Source organism: Dicentrarchus labrax, unplaced genomic scaffold (genome assembly GCF_905237075.1).
Source record: "Dicentrarchus labrax unplaced genomic scaffold, dlabrax2021, whole genome shotgun sequence".
Taxonomy (NCBI): domain Eukaryota; kingdom Metazoa; phylum Chordata; class Actinopteri; family Moronidae; genus Dicentrarchus; species Dicentrarchus labrax.
Window position 1 is genome coordinate 6,818,430 of NW_026136721.1, and position 22,005 is coordinate 6,840,434.

The window sequence follows — 22,005 nt, forward strand, 5'->3', positions numbered from 1 at the left end:
CTAATGTCATACCTCTCTGCCCTGACTTTCTCTCTCAGTAATGTTTCCATGCTGTTGAAGCTTTGCTTCCACCTCTGTTTTTCCATTCTAATCGGCCCTCCCCTCTTTACATGGCTCTCCCCCTCTCTTTCCATTAGCTGTTCCATCTGTTTTTTCCTTCAGTTCCCAAAGCCTGCCTCTTATCATTCTTTCTTTCCTTCATGTGCACTGCTGTAGTGCTCCACGTGCACCAAATGAACCACATACATGCAAAAACCACCTATCACCATGATCGCACAGGTGTCAATCTATTCCCCAAATATACATTCCCATTCCCATATATTCAATACATTTAAGTGAATGACACTGATGGGTCATATATGTTTTTTCTCACACGGGGGGGGGATTTGGCATCTACAGTCCAGTTAAGGTTAGCAAACGATCATGATTATGGCAAATAAACTGTAGTTTAGGATTAAGGTATATTTAGGTATGATATGAAACATTTTCTCAAGGTTAGAATTGTGGTTTTTGGTTAGTAAAAAGGTGAATGTTGACTGCATTCTACATGCATCCAAACCCTTACTTTTCGCCTTGATATAGAAGTACAACCTCCTGCACTAGTACTGAATGTTGTCACTGGACCCTTTCACACACATTCACTCAGTGATGGTAAAGCCCATCGAACAGAAACTAACTCATTCATACACATTCACACACCGATGCACAGCATCAGGAGCAACTCCGGGTTCAGTATCTTGCTCAAGGACACTTTGACATGTGGGGGGAGGAGCCAGGGATGGAACAAACAACCTTGTGATTAGTGGACACAAGATTCACAGTGGACTCTTAGTCTTTCTAAAAATCCAATAAGGACAATAATAAGCCCTGCTGAGATCCCTGGAAATAGGAGATTTTAAGCTTAAGCTATTGTGTGGAAGATTAAAATGCCACTGGTGGCTCTGGTCAGTCAGTTTATTACAAACTGACTTATTAAAGTTGACAGAGGACCAAATGTGTTTGGAAGCTAGTTAGGTTAGGTGGGAACGTACATCAGGTAGTTATGTAAGAGCTTATCAACCAGATAATATGGTAAATGGTAAATGGACCTGTACTTGTATGTAAAAGCCCATCAAACACAAACTGACTCATTCATACACACACAGGCACAGCATCAGGAGCAATTTAGGGTTCAGTATCTTGCTCGAGGATACTTCGACATGTGGCGGGAGGAGCCGGCGATTGAACCAACAACCTTCCGATTAGAGGACGACCTGCTCTGCCTCTGAGCCACAGCCGCCCACACATCTCAACAGACACAAACCCACACAAACACACACCAGACCAGGAATGACAGCATTAGGGCCAAAATGACCATGTCAAGGACATGGTTCATGTCAGGAAGTGGGAGAAACAGAGAGAGAGGGAGATGGGGTTGACAAGGGGACAGGGCTGTGAGAGGGTGTGTTGACCGCCCATGATTTTGATTGGCTGAGAGGCTGCAGCAGAATTTAGAACAAGTGGAACAGCATGTGCAGCTTTCCAAAATACACACAGAGAACACGTGGTTATAATCACAGGTACACCACTCACAAAGCAGCCAAAACCACACACAATGTGTTTGAAACATGGATACTGATCTTTATGGTTGTAGACAGGTGGACTGGACTCAAAAATCCCTTCGCCAGTCTCTGCTGTCATGGCAGGTGTTTTAACTAGAAAGATGTGGAAGTGGGTATATGGGGTGTCCTGGTGACCTAGCAGTCTATAATGTATGCTGTTGCTCTGACGTCCCAGGTTCAAGTCCAGACAGCGGAGACCTTTGTCCTGTGTTCCCGAATGTACGTCATGACTTCCAGACTGGTTAGCTTCCCCTGAACTGAGATGGCCTCATTTAGTTGGACACCGAGACACTGATACTTTATGTTGTCCTAAGTTTCATCATCACCAATTATAAAATGTCTGAAAGTAAATGTAGGTTTCTAGGCAGTCACCATAAGTACTCATATTCCATAACTGATATGGTCCAACTCAGTAACTCAATATCAGAAATCCTACTGTTCAGCCCCCCAAACCCAGAATCAGAAATCAGTCTCATTGAAAGTGGTCTTGATCACTTGTTGGCTAATGTGAAGCCTGCTGCCAGAAATTGATTCAGATTTCAGCTTTGAACCACAGATAAAGAAAGTTCTGCTTCTGTCAAATAAGAACCATCTGCAGAATGAAACCAATACTCTCACACTCTGACATGGAGTCTTACTGGTTTTAATTGATGACATCACATAAATCCAATACTGGCTTCTCTCTACTGGCTCCCTGTTCGTTTTAGACTTGACTGTAAGATTTTAGACTTTCCCCAACTTACATAGCAAAGATGAGCCAGTTCGCAATCCTAAGTCCTCAGCTAGGGCCCTGGCTGTTCCAAAGTGTAGGCGACTCAGGGTGAATATGGAGACTGTGACTCACCAGGTGAGTGTTAAGATTTGTCGTGCTACTACTGTACTTAATTGCTGTCCCACAGATCGAATGACTAGACTTTTGTCCTACTTTCTTTCCTTCTTATAGAATACAAATGTCTTCCAAACTGTATTTTAGATTTGACGGTGCACTGTGAATCGAGGAGGTGTTAACGACATGTTTGATTATGTATTGACCTCGCGAGCCACGCTGCACTGACGTTACTCTCATCGCTCTCGTGACCACCTGGTCACCCTGGTGGTCCTAATGTTATGCAGCCCCATACCAACAAACTGTGATGCACTGTGTGTTCTGACCCCTTTCTATCAGAACCAGCATTAACTGTTTCAGCAGTTTGAGCTACAGTACTCCCCACGTGCATCAATGAGCCTTGGCCCCCCATGACCCCGTCTCCTGTTCTTTTCCTTCCTTTGACCACTTTTGAGAGATACTGACCTCTGCAGACAGGAACACCCAACAAGAGCTGTAGTTTTGGACATGCTCTGACCCAGTCGTCAAGCCATCACAATGTGGCCCTTGTCAAAGTCGTTCAGATCCTCACACTGCCCATTTTTCCTGCTTCTAACACATCAACATAGAGGACTACATGTTCACTTGCTGCCTGATATATCCCACCCACTGATAGGAGCCATGATAACCAGATAATCAGTGTTATTCACTGTCAGGCTCATAATGTTGTGGGTGATCGATGTATATCCCTTGACCTGGGAACGTCTCAGGGTTCCCTAAGAGGTGCTGGAGGAAATACTGTAGCCACAAAAAGGGACATCAGAGCTACTTTACCTAGCCTGATGCCACCATGACAAACAGTAATTTTGTAATAAGACATTTTTCAGTGAGTGGAACTATTTTTCAAAGTAACCTTCCTCAGCTTTGACACTTCTAATGTAGTTCGCAATTGCAGTGTGTGTGTGTGTGCCTTTGTGTGAGTGGGCATCGTACTGTGAGTGAGGTGAAGGTCAGGCAGATTCCTCCAAAGCCGTTGAAAGAAACAGCAAGGAAGATGAGGACAGACAGCACTGATGGAACACATGGAAATGAATATATAAATAAATGAATACCATGAGCTATAATGAAACTTTAAAGGTGCGTTTAGTTACTTTTTACAATGTTGGTCTTTTTTTTGTACATTTTGTCAATCATTCCCAACCTACAGTAAGTGCACCTAACATGTCAGTTATACCTCTGATTGTATATAAAATGTGTGTTTTGCATACAGCTATGGTAAATATGGTAGGTGGTGGTAACATGTAATTTTCTAGCTTGGGTTTTAATTGTAACATTTGGCTTTAACTTTCATGTTACTTAAATTGGAAGGAATTTAAGTTGGAATTTGTTGCAGAGATGTTGCAGTGACGTTGGTGTGTAAAATGTTACCATAACTGACAGGAATGATTTAAAAATTAGACTGAATCTGGTATTTGATTAAAATTTCTGTTAAGTAGTGTATCTCTGTTAGAAAATTGTCCTGTTGCAGTAGCGGGATGGAACTGAAGCAAGTGTATGATGATTCAAAGTTGGAAATATTAGTTGCCTTACCTTCAGGGTCATATGCAGCGGCAGCTATCATTGCACAGGAAGCCGCAAAACACAAACTGAAATATATACAGACACAGCATGTCAGATATTGAGTGTGGTTTCAATGCCGTTTTTTTTAAGGACTGGTGTGTAGGGATTTAGTGATATCTACTGGTGAGATTGCACATTGCAAACAGCTCAAACCCCTCAAATCAACATCAATCAAGTGTGCAAGACAGGGATCAGCAACCTTTACTAACAAAAAGAGGGTTTTTTGGCCAGAAAACTAAATAAAAGTTTGTCTGGAGCTGCAAAACATATTTGAGCCATACAATGTTAATTATTCTCTTTATATTTTCCTCTGAGACTTCTTCTTTTTTGGATTTGGAAGCCATAGCTAGCCTAGCTTGGGAGATTCAAGATTAGTAGCCATTGCTATCGAGGTTTGGCAAAATATAGAGGAAAAGGTGCCAGGTCTGGTTGTGACTTATGTTTAGTAGGTTGTCTACCCTGGTGAAGGAAAAACTACGGTTTACAACAAATGCAAAAGACCCCATCTAGAGCCAGTGCTTGGTTTGTTTGTTCTGGGCTACTGTAGGGCTACTGGTTCAACATGATGGACTAAAAGAGGCCCTGCTCCCTCTGTAGATAAAAACGGCTCATTCTAAGGTAACAAAAACAATATATTTTTTTTTAGGTGATTATACACTAATGAAAACATTCCTGTGAATATTATATTCCATTTATGTCAATAAATCATCCTAAATGTTACACACTGGACCTTTAATATGTTTTTAAAAAATAGTGGACTGTCATACCTGCCAATGAGCCTTAGTGGGCGTGGCCCGTATTTATCCATCAAGATCCCCAGGGGCAAAGTGGCTGCGCTCAAGAGGAATGAGCCAATGGTGAAGCCAAGATTCAGTATCTCTTCCTGCTCCACACAACTCCGCCAGACACCGCTCTCCAAAGAAGTCACATTGGTGTTGACAGTCTCATTTTCTAGGTAGGTTCATAGAGAAAAGAAGTCAGGGGAGGGTAAAATGTTGAAAGTAGAGAATCCAACATCTGCTAAGCCCGCCAAAAGCCTTCGTCGCAGCACTGAGAAGACTACACATCACAATGTATGAACCAAAGTGAACACAACATAGTGCTACGTACAGGACAGGCCCTGATCACTCAATCAGTGTAAAAGGTCAGAGGTAAATGCAAGAGAAGTCTATCCATCCATCCATCCATTATCAGGTTAAGCAGGGTATTCCAGACGTTGCTCTCCCCAGGAACATCTTACAGTTCCTCCTGGGGGAACCTGAGGCATTCCAGTGCTAGATGAGATATATAGTCCCTCCACTGGGTCTACCCCAGGGTCTCCTCCCAGTTGGATGTACCCTTCCACAGGAAGTCTCGTGTTCTCGTATTATAGATAAACAGTACAGTACATAAACAGATGAACAGGTTTCTGCCTCTTAAAAAGAAGTTTTTCCTTGCCACTGTTGCCAAATGTTTGCTCATGGTGGGAACTGTTGGGTACAGTCTAGACCTTCTCTATTTGAAAAGTGTCCTAAGATAATTTCTGTTATGATTTGGGGCTATACAAATAAAATTGAATTGAAAAAGATTTGAGGAGAGAAATAAGCAAAGACTTTAGATTATTCAGAGAAAGTCCTCAGTGTCTATTGAGCGAACCGTTTAGAGATTTGTGAGGCTTGTAAAACTTGTTTAAGATTAAAATGTATAATGTGACTCAGATTAAAAGTATAACTACACAAAAACACACAGGGAACTATTAAATTATTAACCACTTAGCAGTACATAGAGGCCAACTAATTTTCATGTAGCATGTAGCGCAGCCTTGAAAGCACTGCATCGTGTTTTATCTACAATAGGGGCATCCAAGAGGGCACTTTTGTGTCATTTTTTCAAACATGGTGGTACCAGGCGGTGCTGAAGTCGTACTGTCCATGTATTTTAGTAAGCTGCAGCTTTGAAACTATCCAAGAGAGACAGTGAATGATTACTGCACTACAGAGACAAGCAGAAAAGCTGGGTGGATGGTGATCTTACCAATGCAAAGGTGGGAATAGAAGCCTTCATTCTTCAGCATGATGAGCAGTGAGCCCCAGCCCAGCAGAACAGCAGAGAAGAGCAGGTTCTCTATAATGGCTGTGATAGCCATCCACCACCTCCTCCTATACGCCTGGGCCAAGCTGGGAGCCATGACAGCTGGAGACACATAAGAACAGGAAACATAGAAGAGTTAGTCCACCAGACTGCAGGAAGCGAAGGTTATGCTGGGAACCGCCAAGTATGACAAGTTTGGGTTATAATTTGACTGTTTGTCATCTTGTTCTCCTCCAAATATGTTTTGCTCTAGGTTTGCAGTAGTATACGGATACCATGGTATATGAAAATTGACATTATCATAAAATGTACATTTGTTTATCCACAGTATTGAATTCTATTGTATTAGTGCTATTTAAAGGGTCCAGTGTGTAACATTTAGGAGGATCTATTGGCAGAAATGGAATATAATATTCATGTTTTCATTAGTGTATAATCACCTGAATATCAGAATTGTTATGTTATCGTTACCTACACACTGGACCTTTAGAAAAAATATTGAATTCGACCTTATTAGTATCATTAAAAAACATATAGGAGATAGTATTTTGTTAAGTTATAATAAAGTGTTTGTTCACCCTAAAAAAACATTTTTTCTGTTTTAATTCCTTTAAGGGTGTGTTAATGTCATAATAATAATAATAATAATTGTATAACACTGTATAACACGAAACCGTGACATTTCCTGAGACAGTTATTATATCGTGAAGATCTGCTACCATTGCAACTATTGCTAACCTGGGGGTTGTCTGATTATCTGCCCTAACCCCCTGTCAGACCTATTTTTAGTGGTTCTGATGATTGATTCTGATTATCAGATATCAGCACTTAATTTGGTGGGTACAATGTTAAGTTGTAAAAAAGCCCCACAGTTTTCCTTCATATTGCTATAAAGTAAGTAATATGTTAAGGACATCTCCCTGCCACAGGAATTTCATGAGTTAGGAATGTCTACTTTGGGCTAATTTTGATTTTTTGACAAAATTCTGTAAATCCAAAACTGTCATAAAACAGCTCAGTGATGCGCAGCATTGCTTACAATGAACTAATACACCCAGTTACTACGGTGCAGCTACATCAGTATAAACAGTATTGCAAACTTCCACTTCACATATAGTGATGTCAGCCTGTGAGCTGTCATGCAGTGAAGCAGTGAAGTATTAAGGAGGGGACAGCAAGATGAGACCAATGAGGGAGACGTTTGACCCCACCTGACCTTCTACTGTAGCTGGAGCTATCGAGTGTCATGCACTGATCTAACCCACGTGCACACACACACACACACACACACACACACACACACACACACACACACACACAGATAGATAGAGAGAGAGAAACATTCTGGGTTGTTCCCAGCTATGAGTGTGTAAATATTTGACTTATGTGCGGTGTGTGTATGTGTGTGTATGTGTGTGTATGTGGGTGTGTGCAAAGTTTTAGAAAGCAATGACCTGTATTAGGCACATGTTGGCACACTGGGAGTCCTGCTGACCTGCTCATGGAAATAGCAGTGACTCTCTCTCTCTCTCTCTCTCTCTCTCTCTCTCTATCTATCTCTCTCTCTCTCTCTCTCTCACACACACACACACACACACACAAACAATAATACCAGGATATGTAGGGGAAACAAGTCTGCTGTGAATTGTGACTTGGCTTAGAGAGACGTTATCTAATGACCGGTGTATGTGTGTATGTGTGTGTGTGTGTTGTGTGTATGTGTGTATTGTGTGTGTGTGTATGTGTGTGTGTGTGTGTGTGTGTGTGTGTGTGTGTGTGTGTGTATTTGTGTTTGGAATCGCACGTGGGGCTTTTCATTTCAAGATGGATGAGTTCTAAGGTTTATCAAATACAAAAGTTCATCTGTTCAATAATAAATATTTCCATTAAGAAGTAATTCATGAATTACTCGGACTACTTTTTCTAGGTGTTTTGTTTTCACAGTACAAATGAACTGACTCTGAACTGAAATAAAATGACAGTTAAAATGGAATGCCTCATTAGATATGTGCTAGGCTCATTAAAGTTTTAAGATGGTTAAAAGATGAAAGCGACAATAGACAAGTTAGCTAACGTTAATGTTAGCAATATGTAACTTCACTAGCTAACTAACAATTGATGTACAGTAGCTAGCTAGTTAGCTAGCTAACAATTAGTTTAGCTAGTGTTTTGCTCCGTCGTAACATGCTAGCTAACTAGCAAGCTAATGACTGATGTAGATGAGCTAACGTACTTGATGAAGAATGTTTTCTTACAACGTTGAGTTAGTTTTATTTCATATTTTTGATGTAAACAGTTTCACATTGTTTTGTATAATCAGTTTATCTGGTTTTACAGTGTGTTAGTCATAATAACTAAAGTAATAAATCATTTCAATATACGCAAGATACGCATGCGCCGCTTTCCCGAGCGGCTGCAGTTGTCCTGGGTTGCCCCCTGGACTCAGGACAGGGTGGGAGAGATAAAAGCAAAGCTATCATCACTGATGGACAATGTCTCCCACCCCATGCAGACACCATCAGGACACTGAGCAGCTCCTCCAGCGACAGACTCCTTCACCCCAAATGTGTGACGGAGAGATATCGTAGGTCCGTCCTTCCTGCTGCTGTCAGACTGTAACAACCAGCACCTCCCCCCCCCCATCTCAGCATCAATAATAATAATAATGTTGACAACAACAATGTGCAATAATTACTGTACAATACCATTCCATATTCACTGTGCAATCTATTGCCCCTGTGCAACTGCTGCTGCTGTTATTTGTGTTATCTGTTGTTGTTGTGGATTCTTACTGTTTTTTCTCTTGTACAGTGTTTTTATTTATTATTTCCTACTCTTACTGTTTTTATACTGATTTTTTGTCTCTATCCACTTTGCTGCTGTAACATTGGAATTTCCCCATTGTGGGACAAATAAAGGAATATCTATCTATCTATCTATAATAAAAAAAGAACTGCAAATGAAGGGTAGGAGGGAATGAGCCAAAATTAGACATGCTCAATAAACTCACTACAGTTATCTCTGCCCTGCTTCTTCTTCTTCTTCTTCTTCTTTTACAAATACACATTTGACTTTGTTATGTCACGATTTGTTCTTTCATGTTTTTCTTGTATTTACATTACGTTACTGTATATATCACACAGCATTTATAAAAATCCCAATAAACAGTTTGAAAAAACAAACTAAATGCAGGTTAGATAAACCACATTTTATAGTCAATATGCTTTCACTGCAGCTGTTCACTGCCATAAACTGCAAGCTGCCGTAGAACTTCACAGAAGAGTCGCGATGATGTTAGTTCAATGACAGCAAAACAGGCACAAAAAAACATGTTGCAGTTGCCTGCTGCCACAGAGAATGACAGAAATACATTTTAAATACAACTTGTCAAAAACACGCAGTTTGATGCAACTGCAGTGTCGTCTTATTGCATCACGATGACCAAAGTTTTCCATGAATTCAGCGATGGACTCTATGGAAAGATATATTTAAATGTTGTTCAGTTACAGACTTATTTAATAAACCAGACACTGTTTTTTTCCCCCCTTACTATCTGGCTGAACAAATATTTTAAAGTGGATGTGAAGAGTGAAGAAGCACTGGCATAGATCACAACTCTCAGAGAGATCAGATGAATGAATACCACTTGAGTTCAGATGGTATTGAACAGTAAACACGGTGCGAACACATAGTATCATTCTGTCTTTCTCTCTCTAGGTGACACTGATACCATCTCAGTTGTGTTAATAAATGACTAACTCCACTCGCACATCAGAAAATCTTTGTTGAATATATATCACACCTTTTACTTTTGACCATGTTTGTGATACTGTGTGTTCTTTTGAAAAAAGAGATGAATCACAGCTGTTGATGATTCACAGAAGAGGAGACTAACTGATCCTAAATCAGTTTTGGCGAAATCAACCCAAACTCAGAAGCAGTGTTCATTTTTGTGATTTTTATTTTCTGTCAATTAATGCGGTTTTATTTGATTTTGATTGGAAAAATACATGCATCTGCACACGTATGTACATCCTTCCTAAACTTATATTTAAACATTTTCTTATTTGAGATCATACTCTCTAAAGGTTTTTTATTTCTCCTGGTGCATTTCCCCACAGTTCGGTTTTGGACCTACATGTGGGATGTTTGCCATCTCTCAAGGTCATTCAGTGACTTTACAGGTCATACATAAAAATAAAATATGCCACTACGTATGGGACAGCACGGTAACGTCAGCTCTGGTCCATCAGTCAGACAGCGAAATTCAGAAACTACAGTCCAGGCGGGGGCATTTGCACCAAGCAGAATGTAACTTCTAAAATACTTAATACTAATTAATACTAATGACTAATTCAATAGAGTTTTATTTCTGTAGTGCCAAATTATAACGGATGTTATGTCAAGACACTTTTTAAATAGAGAAGGTCTAGACCGTACTCCTTAAGAAGTCATTAATTTATACCTAATATATTCAAGTTTAGTTTGAAAAATTCAGATTCAAAATATTTTTAACAGGTGAGCTTAGAGCTTAGCTTTATTTCAGTAGTTTACTCTACACACTTTTTTTGTTGTGCCAAAATATTTGTTTTTAGAGGGTACTTGAATCACTCTATAAATATGGATGTAGTTGAACTACCAGCAAGGTACTGCAACATTAAAAAAAACTATTTTATTATGTTGTTCAGGACTATCCAGCATTGCTCAGAAGGAGCTTCAGTGTAATCCCACACAGCCACAAAACTCAGTCAGCGTCATGGAAGCCTCCCTTCACATTTGTCTGCGTGTGTCAAAATGAGCAGGAAGCAATCCCAGCTGTGCAACACAGTGAAAGTCACTTACTTCACAAGTTGTGCTGCTCCAGTAGAGGTTGATTCCTTTTTATAATTGAATCTTTCTTTTGGAGGTTTTAAAGTGTGATATCCTTCCCTCTGAGTGGCAGCTGTATTCACTGGTGCACATGCATTCACATAGACTCTCTCTCTATGTACAGTATGTCTATAAATGGAGCTCAAATCTTGCCCGCCCACCCCACTGAGCTTAAAACACACACACTTTTTGACTTTATTGCACCAGAAGCCTCTGCTACATTGTCACAGATGGTGTTGTCAGCTGATATCTCCTGCTTTGGTGATTTTAGTAATTTAGTAAGAATTTAAAAATGTCATAAAATCATTAAAACTCTCTGCTTGTAAAGCTTCGTTCCTGAAAAGCTGACATGTTGGAGAACCACCACCTGACATCAGTGGTATCTTGCTCACTGGCCCCATCATGTGGTCAGCACAGCCACCAGACACTGCAGCAAGAAGCCTTTACAAACCACTCCTGCAAGAATGGAGATACAAACTGATAAAAAAAACACCTTGCAGAATGGTTAAGGTTCTATGGTTCTAACACAGCATGAGTCAAAAGAGCACACCACACTTGAATCCTGAAGTTTTTATTTATTGTTGTTTTTATCCTGTAACATCCTTTCCAATGACAACAAACTCTTGGACAGTAGAGTGAACGAAAGAAAAATGAAATCTACAAATTGGTGCTCCCTGCAGTGTAAATGTTGGTTGATGGAGCAGAGAGGAAGAGAGGGAAAGAAGGTGGTTTCTCTTTTTATGAAGTTCTTCTATTAAACCTTAATTTAAACAGAACCATATAAAGCCTCCTAAAGACAGTAGTCAGCTAATAATAACCATAATAATAAAGAACAAACTGTTGGGGACTTAGGGCTGTCATGACATAATGCAGCCTTGGAGAAAAATACAATAATAATAAAATAATAATAATAAATAATAAAAAATAAATACTCACTACTAAGTGCATCTACATGAGTTTTCCTCTGCCTTAATGGTATCAAAACAAAAATATTATATTGCAACAAACGTCCTCTTAGTCATTTTTGAAATTTTCAAGAATGTGAGAAACACAAATTGAACAAAAACAAACAAACAAGAGGCAGAACTGTGGGCAGCAAAGAAGCAAAAATGTCTGCATGGAAAATTAACAAGTAGTAGTAATTAAAAACAAAACAAAAAAAAGAAACTTCCTGTTGCGAGTTGGTTTTACCTCCAGAGCAGCTTTTGACATCAGAAAGTTGAATGCTTCTATACTCTAAAGCAACAGCTTTATGTTTTTATTAAATAGTAAAATAAAGACCCTGCGACCTACTGTCAGGGTCACTTTTAGAAAAACAAAAATTTCCAGAATAAAGTTGCAATATTTTGAGAAAAACATGGTAAAGTTATGAGAATAGGGTCTAAACAAATTTTATGAGAAAAAGTCACAAAATGACCAGAAATAAAATTTAAAATTTTATGAAATTATTTAATAATATCACAAGAAGTCAAAATTTTTGGAGAACGAGTCTTAATATTACGAAAGTGAAGACCCTTCTTACGTCCTGCCTCTTTTGGAACCGCAGTCAACTCTCTCCTTCCCTGTACTTAGATATGCTATGTGCTAGGCTCTCTGTGTTGAAGAGACAACCACATTTTGAAGAAGGTTCAAAGATAGACCGAAGTTCTGACCGAGGCTTGCTCAACTGTTACTGGAGCACAGAGCAAAAAGGGGCGGGACATAGGAAGGGTTAAAAAAAATAAAATTAATTAATAAATTACAATAATAGAGAGTAGGCTTGAGAAAATGTCCAAAAATGACCAGAATAAAGTACAAATTTTACTAGAAAATATCATAATATTAAATAAAGTCATAATATAGATAGAGAATAAAAGCCACACTTAGCGAAGTTATGATTTTGTGGGACAGAGGTGAAATGTCTGGATCTGTATACGCTCACAGGAAAAGGACCAAACATAAACCTCTTGCAAGCAAAAGTATGACTTCATCCTAAAATATTATGACTTTAATTTTTTATTTTTACTTTCATATCATATACTTTTTTCTCCAGATATTGTGGCTTTATTCTCCAACTCTGTCCCTAAATACTGTTGTACAATGGGATGTACAACAACAGTTATTGCAATGAATCAAAAAAACGTTTTTTCCACAAAAAAAAAAATCCCTTGAATGGCAAACAGAGTGAGATGTCACAATGGCATCACTGGAGAAAATGGCAGACAGGTCACTGGTTTGCATAAAAAAAGAAAAAAAACACTTAAATGAAACACTCACTCACTGTCAGGCTTACTGTTTGACTGTGGTATGGGATCATTCACTAACACAGATCCTGTGGTCAACAGGCATGAGGGAAGAGAAGTAAAGAACTGAAAGAAAGAAACAGTGCTGCAGTGTAGTGAGCGGGATGTATGTAGTGAGAGTAATAAACACATACAATATATTTAAAGCCATAACATTAAGAACCATATTAACCCATTTATCTTACGCACATGTAGCAGTCACATCAATGAGATGCTGACTGTACCTGGAAGTACAAAACAAGCTCTACTGTGTTTAACCATGAATAGAAATAATATATAGAACTCATTCATCCTGCTGTGAAGGCTTACATTCAGCTTCAGTAAGTCTATGAAGCCTCAGAATGTCTAAAGAAATAGCAAAAGCCTTTTCAAGTCAAGTTACATTTAAGACTGAGAGCTTTTCAGTGTCTGTAACAATCAACTAAAAAATACAACAAAGGATACTGAACTGTAGATCGAGCAGAGTGAGGGTCTAAGGGTCTTTTCACACCTCAAAGTCCAAACCACAATTTGTGTTTTTCTTATATTGTATACATTTTATCTGGTTAGCTTTGGTTTGTGCAAATGCACTAAAGAACTATACATGATTTACAGTCCATAATCTGCGTGAGCTGCGGCTCTACTTGCAGCTGATTGGTTTGTAGACAGACGCGTGATGTCAGCATTGAATGAGTGGAGAAAAATGAACAGATTAATTTCACTGCTGCTTGATTATTATTATTATGGCATTACTACCAGCAGCACCAACTAGGGGTGTAAGATAATATTAAAAAATATCGTATTGCAATATTATATATATATTATAATATATTGTATTGATTCTCAAAAAGAGAATTTTGTGTTTGAACCTCCAAATGCTAGATAGCAGTGTTGTAAACTAACTGAGGGCTATGATGCTAGATGTTACAGAGACTGTGAGAAATATAAAAGCTGATTCCACTGTTCTACTTGCATTTGCTGCAATTTTTAACTCAACTTTTATGCATACAATAAAAACAATTGCAAAATATTGCTTTTGCTTATAGTATCACAATACATTGAATCTTAACCACTGTATCGTGATACGTATCATATTGCCAGATTCTTGCTAATACGCTGCCCTAGCACGACTTTATTTCTTCAGACTAGTTTTGCCAAATGAACATCCTCCTCCTGGGACAATTGCCAGAACTTTCTTGAACTGGTCCAACCATCCAAAAAAAAGGTTTTTTAAGCATGAAACGAACAGAACCATGATTTAATTTGGTACGGACGGAGACGACCTATTGTGGTCGGACCAATGTGCGTGGGAGTTTTCACACCTGTAATTTCAGTTTGGATCAAACAAGGAGGTAGGTGTGAAAGGGCCCTTAGTGACTTGCCTTTGGGAATTGAAATGCTATGATGAAACCAAACCAGTTTCAGACCTGTGAATCCTTTTCACAACCTGTAGACAGCAGGAGCACATCCCAGACTCTGCAGGAAACGATGTGTTTCTGCAGAATCTAACAGTCTCGGGCTGATTTGAAGCATGTTAGCAATGTGTGATGTGTACTGACATGTGTTCCGTAATGGTCTGCTAACAGTCTTCCTTCACTGGTTAAATGCTTGTTTACTGTATCTACAGTAAGTCCTAACATTAATGTGACTGAATGGCACTGCAGCATTAAGACTGCAGCGGCTGCCATTTGGGAGATTCTATTGTACATCTAGTTATCACCTGTTACTGAGTACATATTATTACTGGTGAATGAAACGTTAGTGTGTGTGTTGGTGTTTGATTCTGGACCTCTCTATGCTTTTCCCTTTCTTCTAACACATCCTTTTTTCAACCAGAAATCTTCATCTATAAAGGTGCTATGTGTACTTAGTTTGATTACTCTGAACTCATTAAACATCTACACCAGTGCTTTCCAACCTGGGGGTCAGGTCAACTTTCTGCTACACAAATTATTTTCCTCATCTCTAATCTTTGCCTTTTTATTTTGAAGTACTGGTACTGGTGCACCAGCTTTTCCAAAGTTCAATGCTACCACGCCAAGTAGTTCCTACATACAGATTAGTTGTTAGTAATATTTACACCCAGTAACTGCTGGGTGGAACCTTTTTCTTAGCTAGCTGACCAAATGTTAACTTACAATATTTGAAGAGTTTAGACTGGAATGTAAAATATCTGATATATCCGACTATACACTTGACAAAAACTGTTAGAAGACAATAACTGAGTAGACGTTAGATTTAAGTTAAGTTACATTTCACAAAGAACACAATATATCTCAAATTACAAAATGTAATGCTGATAATCTAACGCTAAATGGTTGGTTAGCTTATGTTTCCCCCCACTCTAACCTATGTGAACACTACTAACCTTCAAACAGAGCAAAGCCATCCCTACATTTATAAAAGGTTGTCAGGCAAACACATACTGTTGGCTGTCTAAAACTGTCAGTTTAGGGAATTATATTACAGCTTCTGACAACAATGACTTCCTGTTGATTGTATTCGATTGGACAGTGCTACGGATGTTTCCTAGCAACAGATTTACACGTTTACACTAAGGTCTTAAAGCTGTAACGTCAAATTTGGAAGGACGTTTAAATGCTGAATTGCTTTACAACACGACAAACATGCTAACATGCGAATGGGAACTTAGGCATGCTGTGTTAGCATTACAGTACACCTTCAGAGGTATCTGAATTCACTCTGGACCAAAGTGCAGGACCAACAACGGTGTCCCTAGAGCCAAAAACAAGGGAAAGCTCATACAAGTAAGTAAGAGAGACTAGCTTAGATTAGCTACGTACACATAGCACCTTTAATTATTGAGAAAGAGATGGTCTAAAACTACCTTGCACTATCTTTCTTCTTATGTTCTGATTGTCTGTTGGCCAAATATTGAACTCTTACATCCTCTTATCTCTGCAAAGTATTCCTCATCTTTGTTCTTTGTTTCTCTCATCCTCATCCTCACACATTCCTTTCCCCAATCCTCCACCTTTTATTCCACCACTTCTTCTTTAGCTTTCCTCTTCCCGTCTTTCAGTGCTTCCCCTACAGTCAGCCCGTCCTCCTTTTCTCCCATCACTCCCAAAAGATGTTGGTGATGTCAGAGTCCAGGCTGAAGATCCAGATCACCAGCGGCGCGGAGATCAACACGAATGACCAGGACACGCCCCTCAGGGATTGACGTAGCCTTCTCGTCATGGCTCCAACCAATCCTGCGTTAGCCCTCGTCCTCTGCAGCTCCTCTTCCTCCTCAAGTGACTTTTTAAACAGCAAAAAAAAGGTTTAGACAGAGGCCACTGTACCTGAGATACAAATACCCGACTATCAGGCACGTCTCTGACCTGGATCTGGCTTCCTGGCTCGATGTAGTTGCGGGCCAGAAATTTGAGAGCCTCGTCCATCAAGATGACAGGAATGGACATCTTCAGCACCACGACCCACTGAGGCCACGACAGAGGGCGTATCTGGAATACCACCTGAAGGCACAATCAGAGGCAATGGTGGTTTTTAAGCCCTGGATAGAAGGGTCAGTCAACAGATTTTTGGAGGTGTTTCTCAAATGCGTACCCCTAGGGGTACTTTGGAGTACTGCAGGGGGTATGTGACATTTAAAAAAATAAAATAATAAAAAAATTATTAGCGAGGCACAATTCCTATAATAATACAAGTTCATACTACAATATAGTGCAAGTTAAATTCAATGCAAATGTAAGTTTGGTGAAACACATTTTGTATTCATTATTCCTACAATGCAATCCTCAGCAAAGCTCATACTTCTCACTAAACTGTAAGCACACCATAGCAAAAAAAAATGGTTCAATGCAACTTCAATGCTGTCTTTGTGTTATTGCATGATGACAAACAATTGGTTTGCATGAATTAAGTGATGGATTCTAACAGCTGTAATGAAGTGTTTTTCTTCATAATTCAGACACTGATGGTGCAGCACTATATTGTACCTCCTAATATAAGGTTTTTTGCTCTGGTGAGGGGATACTTGGCAGGGGGAACATTAATAAAAAAAAAAACTTGAGAACCACTGGAGTGCAGGAAAACTGTAATTTGGCAGTGTATTGCTCACTGATTTTTCTGGAATGAAAATGATTATATCAGTACCATCTATTACAGCCAACAACCTTATCAGTGGAACCTTTAATGTAGGGATGGACTGATTATTAGTCTAGTGAATTATTGGATCCCATATTTAAACATGTATTTAGTTATCCAATTGTTGAAAAAATAAATTCCTTTAAAATGGGCTACTTTGGCTCTGGTGCAGCCTCTTCTCTCTGTCTGTAGTTGCCATTCTGTCCCGCCCACAGCACTATCTGATTGGTAGCATGTCACAAGGTTACACACTGGTAAAGGTGGAGCTTATTTTAAATATTTTGATTACTTTATACTGCCGGGTAGGTTTTTCTTAGATTAATGTTCTTTTCACCCATTTATTCTAACACTAAGATTTGAAACTTTACAGCAAATGTATTTTGGTTCCACATATCCGTAATCAGTTTCTCAGATTACTAATTACTAACCTACTTTAAAGGAATCCTTCAAACACGTACAGTACAGTAGTAATGCATGCATTCTTACCGGCAGTGGGTCTACATACAGAATGAGGAAGTGTAAAGCCATGGACAGACAGATGGCCCCCACCAGCCAGGGGTTTGACCACGGAGGCATCTTCAGCAGGGACTGGTTCTCTGAAAGACTGGACAGCACAGGGGAAGTTATGTACTGTCACTTCTGTCATCTTTAACCATTCTGATCACTCAGGTGTAATAAATGACAATTACATGTTTGGTACAGGACAGCACTGTACGGTATGCAGTTTAGTATGTGGGTGTTTGTTTTGCTCTTACCTGTTTAAGGCGTTGCACATCTCTATGGTAACCAGGACAGACAGGGCCATGGTCATGGGATAAGGAGACTCAAAGACTGAACACTGCACGCCGGCGAACTCAACGTGGCCTTCGCTGCACTGCAGGTAGTGGGACTGCGGAAGAAACAAATGTGTAAAACATTTAACATTCTTGCCCCTTTATACTCACCTCTCCCAACAGACCTTTTTCACAGCAGCCATTTTGACATGAAACAGTACCATGACACTAATGAAGGTCCCATTCCGTTTAGTGTAGCAGAGCTTTCCAGTGAGCCAACATGCAAAATAGCATCACCCTGACTGTTTGACCTAAGTGGAACATTCAGATTCTTTGTATAAGAGATCATCTTACATCCTGTTGGCTATTCAACTCGCCACGTCAGTTACACATGGCCTATCATTAGTTGGTGAAAATCTTGATATTGATTTGGGGACAATGACATTGCTGATTGTTAAACATACTGTCAGATTATATTTACAGTTTGACTTTGAATCTTGCTAGCATAACATTAGCATTACATTGTATATCTTTTACATTGTTTTTATAATACTTCTCTAAATGGGTTTATGCTACCCATACTAGTTTTATTGATTTATTTATTGTAAAGTCCTGGTTGCACTCTGCATCCCTATGCACCATGTCACTTTAACTTGACATCTGTCACTCTAGCCTTCTGGACTGTCATCCAGGTATGCTGTGAACAGTATGCCTTTTTATTTGCCTGCGTCAAGTGTGATCCTGTGTGGGATACCGTGTATGTACTTATATGTTTTGGGGCCCTTGTGTTGTATATGTATTTACATGTTCTGTGTCCTTTTTTTCTGACTTTGTTGATGTCCTGAGCACACTGAAGCAAATCCCTAGCAACTTGCACCGAGTTGTTTGGCAACAAAGTACTGAATCTTGAATCTTAAATCTAGCTTTCTGGCTTGTAGCTGAGCCAAAGAGCCCTATGAGTGGAAGGAACTAGATATATCTCCTGTTGCTAAGTCTTATTTACTGGAGTACATAGTAGTTGCATTGCATTAGAACCTATGGGGATAGTAATCATTCTTTCAGCTATTAGGCAAACCCTCAGGTGTTACCAGATAAGTTTTCCTGAAATGTTTTGTTACTTCATATAATAATCCTGTCTGTATTATGAATAAAAAATAAAAAAAGGTTTTTAACAATCATGCTTGGCCATTATTCTATTAGCTCTTTGGTTGTTTTAACTTTTCTAATGCAGGACAAGGCTGTTTATCAGAGTGTGAAGGCTCTGTGAATATAGCTTGTGTTCACCTTATCCTGTGAAATTGTTTTTAAAGTTTAGATATTAACTAACAATCTAAACTTAAAAAAAAACTATTTCTTTTAGTTTTTTAGTTAGGTGAATGAAATGCTGAGATACAGACCTACTGTGTATTTTTCTTTAAAAGTCTTTTAAACCCTTAAATGGTCTGGGAATCCCTGTGAAGCTTTGGCGACCTCTAGTGTGGGTCAGGAGCCCTAGGTTGGGAACCAGTCGTATATAATGTAGAGTCACAGCATGAGATGCATGAAAAGAGGTGCAGTGATGGCAGGTGTGTTTTTTACCAGCTGATAGAAGGAAAGTTTTGGTCCATCGTGGGCTGCCATGAACCACCAGGCAGCAGCTCCGACAGTGGCTGCTCCCACATAACCTGCAGAGAAAGTTTAGTTTACCTCGTCTAACAGGCTCGAATAATGAATCAGTACTCTGGATCTCGATTTCATTCTGTGACTCACATCCAATGATGAGGTAGCGACAGAACAGCCAGCTGGAGATGAGCGGCTCTTTGTGGGAGCGGGGAGGGCGGGACATGATGTCCAAGTCTGGAGGGTTGAAGCCCAGAGCTGTTGCTGGGAAACCATCAGTGACCAGGTTGACCCACAGCAGCTGGACTGGGATCAGTGCTTCAGGCATGCCGAGCGCGGCCGTCAGGAAGATACTGAGGAGGAAACAGTGAGAGGCCCAAATCAACCATAAACTATATGTCTGTATCTATCATCTATAAAGTTAGTGCACCACTTTCTTTAAGCTTTCTGACACAGAGCCCCTTCACTAACCAGACCACCTCTCCTATGTTGGATGATATCAGGTATCTGATGAACTGTTTCATGTTGTTGTAAATGGCTCTGCCCTCCTCCACTGCAGCCACGATAGTGGAGAAGTTGTCATCAGCCAGGATCATCTCAGAGGCAGATTTGGCCACTGCCGTGCCGCTGCCCATAGCAATGCCGATCTCTGCCTTCTTTAATGCCGGCGCGTCATTAACCCCGTCACCTGTCTGAGAGGGAGGGTGGAGGAGGATAGTTTAGTGACATTCAAGCAGTGCTCTTACACTGGTTCTCAACGCACATAGGATCAAGTACAAGGCAGGGTCCTCACCATGGCGGTGATTTCACTCAGGCTCTGCAGGTACTCCACTATACGACTCTTGTGTGCTGGTTCCACCCGGGCGAAGCAGCGCACCGTCCTGCAGGCTTGACGCTGCAGGTGCGGGGGCAGCTCATCAAACTCTCTTCCCGTCAGGCCTCCACTGATGCCGGCACCCTCCTGCTCCTCCTCCTGCTCCGTGATGATGCCAACCCTCCGGCAAATAGACAGGGCCGTCCCTTTGTTGTCACCTGGAGAGAAGAATTGTTAGATCGTAGCTAAAGAAAAAGACTAGGCTTTCTGACAAAGATTCCAAACTAACCCCATAGTTCAGCTCATTTCACAGATTCAAGACATCACATTTTTTTGCAAAATTGATGTATTTCCAACTAAAACAAGACATTGGGTGACAACAAATGGACCAAAACCAAAGAAAACTTCTTGGTATCAGTATTTTATAGCATTGCAAGCTACTGAGCAGCCCTGACACACCCTTTCAAAATGAATGGGAAGAGGGGTTGAAAGACAGGGCTCAGATATGCCATTTCTAAACTGATCTGACAACCAATACAATTTAGCCTCTGTTGTTTTCAGTGAGCTTGGCATTTTGTTGTGTTTTGCAACCTTGGAATGAGCCGTTTTCATACAGAAAAATAAAACCATTAATGAGGCAAAATAAATTGACAAACTAGACTACAGTATACATTATTGAGTTTTACTAACTCTACAGTATTCAGTTTTCACAGTCACACAAGGCGTACTACTGCCACCTGTGTACACTTCCTATTTAGTTCACAAAACACAGGCCTTGAGTTGAATTCATACTAAATAACTGCAATTTAAATCAACATCATTGGTAAAAAAAAATCTGAGTTACATATTTTTCCACTAATCCTTAATACGTACTATTATCTGCTGTATTTATGAGATGACTGTGTGTGTATGTGTATTAAAAGGTATGTTTCTGTATGTGTACAGTGTATATTTCTGTTGTGCGTGTGCTAGCTCACCTGTAATCATGATGACTCTTATGCCGGCCTGCCGGCACATTCGGACCGCGCTAAGCACTTCTTTTCTGGGGGGGTCCAACATGCCCACACAGCCAACGAAGGTCAGGTCCGACTGGGGAGGGGGAAGAGAGGAAGGGAAGGACTACTTTAGCTTTCTTCAACCAACAGTTCATTTCATACAGAGCTAGAGCACACTGTCTAGACTATGTGTCCTTTTCAAGAACATCTCATCACCACCACCATCACTATCATCATCATCCTTACCTCATAGTTAGCAAAGGTGGCTGAGTTCTCCAGGCTAAGGCTGTGAATGTCAGGGGGCGTGTCCCTGGTCGCCATGGCGAGACAACGGAGCGTGTCTCGGCCTGAACCCCACTCCCGCACGGTGGACAGGAGCTGCTCTCGCACCGCAGGGCTCAAAGGCACGCGGGCAGAACCACTGAGCCGGATGTAATTACAGCGCTCCAACACACTCTCTGGAGCTCCCTGAGGATAGAAATAGT

General features: G+C 40.1%; 2 protein-coding genes across 2 annotated transcripts in view; both read right to left on the minus strand.

Moving 5' to 3' along the window:
- The window catches only part of slc43a1b (solute carrier family 43 member 1b), a 27,752-nt gene extending 16,312 nt beyond the window's left edge, over window positions 1–11,440 (minus strand). The window contains exons 1-5 of the mRNA XM_051386410.1: window positions 10,939–11,440; window positions 6,040–6,198; window positions 4,794–4,977; window positions 3,997–4,052; window positions 3,400–3,476 (exon numbers count right to left, since the gene is read on the minus strand). Of these exons, the coding sequence (XP_051242370.1) occupies window positions 3,400–3,476; window positions 3,997–4,052; window positions 4,794–4,977; window positions 6,040–6,193 (471 nt within the window). The 5' untranslated portion in view covers window positions 6,194–6,198; window positions 10,939–11,440. The remainder of the gene's footprint in view (window positions 1–3,399; window positions 3,477–3,996; window positions 4,053–4,793; window positions 4,978–6,039; window positions 6,199–10,938) is intronic.
- Window positions 11,441–11,520: 80 nt separating this feature from the next.
- The window catches only part of si:dkey-28b4.8 (sarcoplasmic/endoplasmic reticulum calcium ATPase 2), a 34,147-nt gene continuing 23,662 nt past the window's right edge, over window positions 11,521–22,005 (minus strand). Inside the window, exons 15-24 of the mRNA XM_051386381.1 lie at window positions 21,767–21,988; window positions 21,503–21,614; window positions 20,505–20,743; window positions 20,183–20,403; window positions 19,862–20,064; window positions 19,691–19,776; window positions 18,095–18,228; window positions 17,826–17,943; window positions 16,574–16,708; window positions 11,521–16,490 (exon numbers count right to left, since the gene is read on the minus strand). Of these exons, the coding sequence (XP_051242341.1) occupies window positions 16,308–16,490; window positions 16,574–16,708; window positions 17,826–17,943; window positions 18,095–18,228; window positions 19,691–19,776; window positions 19,862–20,064; window positions 20,183–20,403; window positions 20,505–20,743; window positions 21,503–21,614; window positions 21,767–21,988 (1,653 nt within the window). The 3' untranslated portion in view covers window positions 11,521–16,307. The remainder of the gene's footprint in view (window positions 16,491–16,573; window positions 16,709–17,825; window positions 17,944–18,094; window positions 18,229–19,690; window positions 19,777–19,861; window positions 20,065–20,182; window positions 20,404–20,504; window positions 20,744–21,502; window positions 21,615–21,766; window positions 21,989–22,005) is intronic.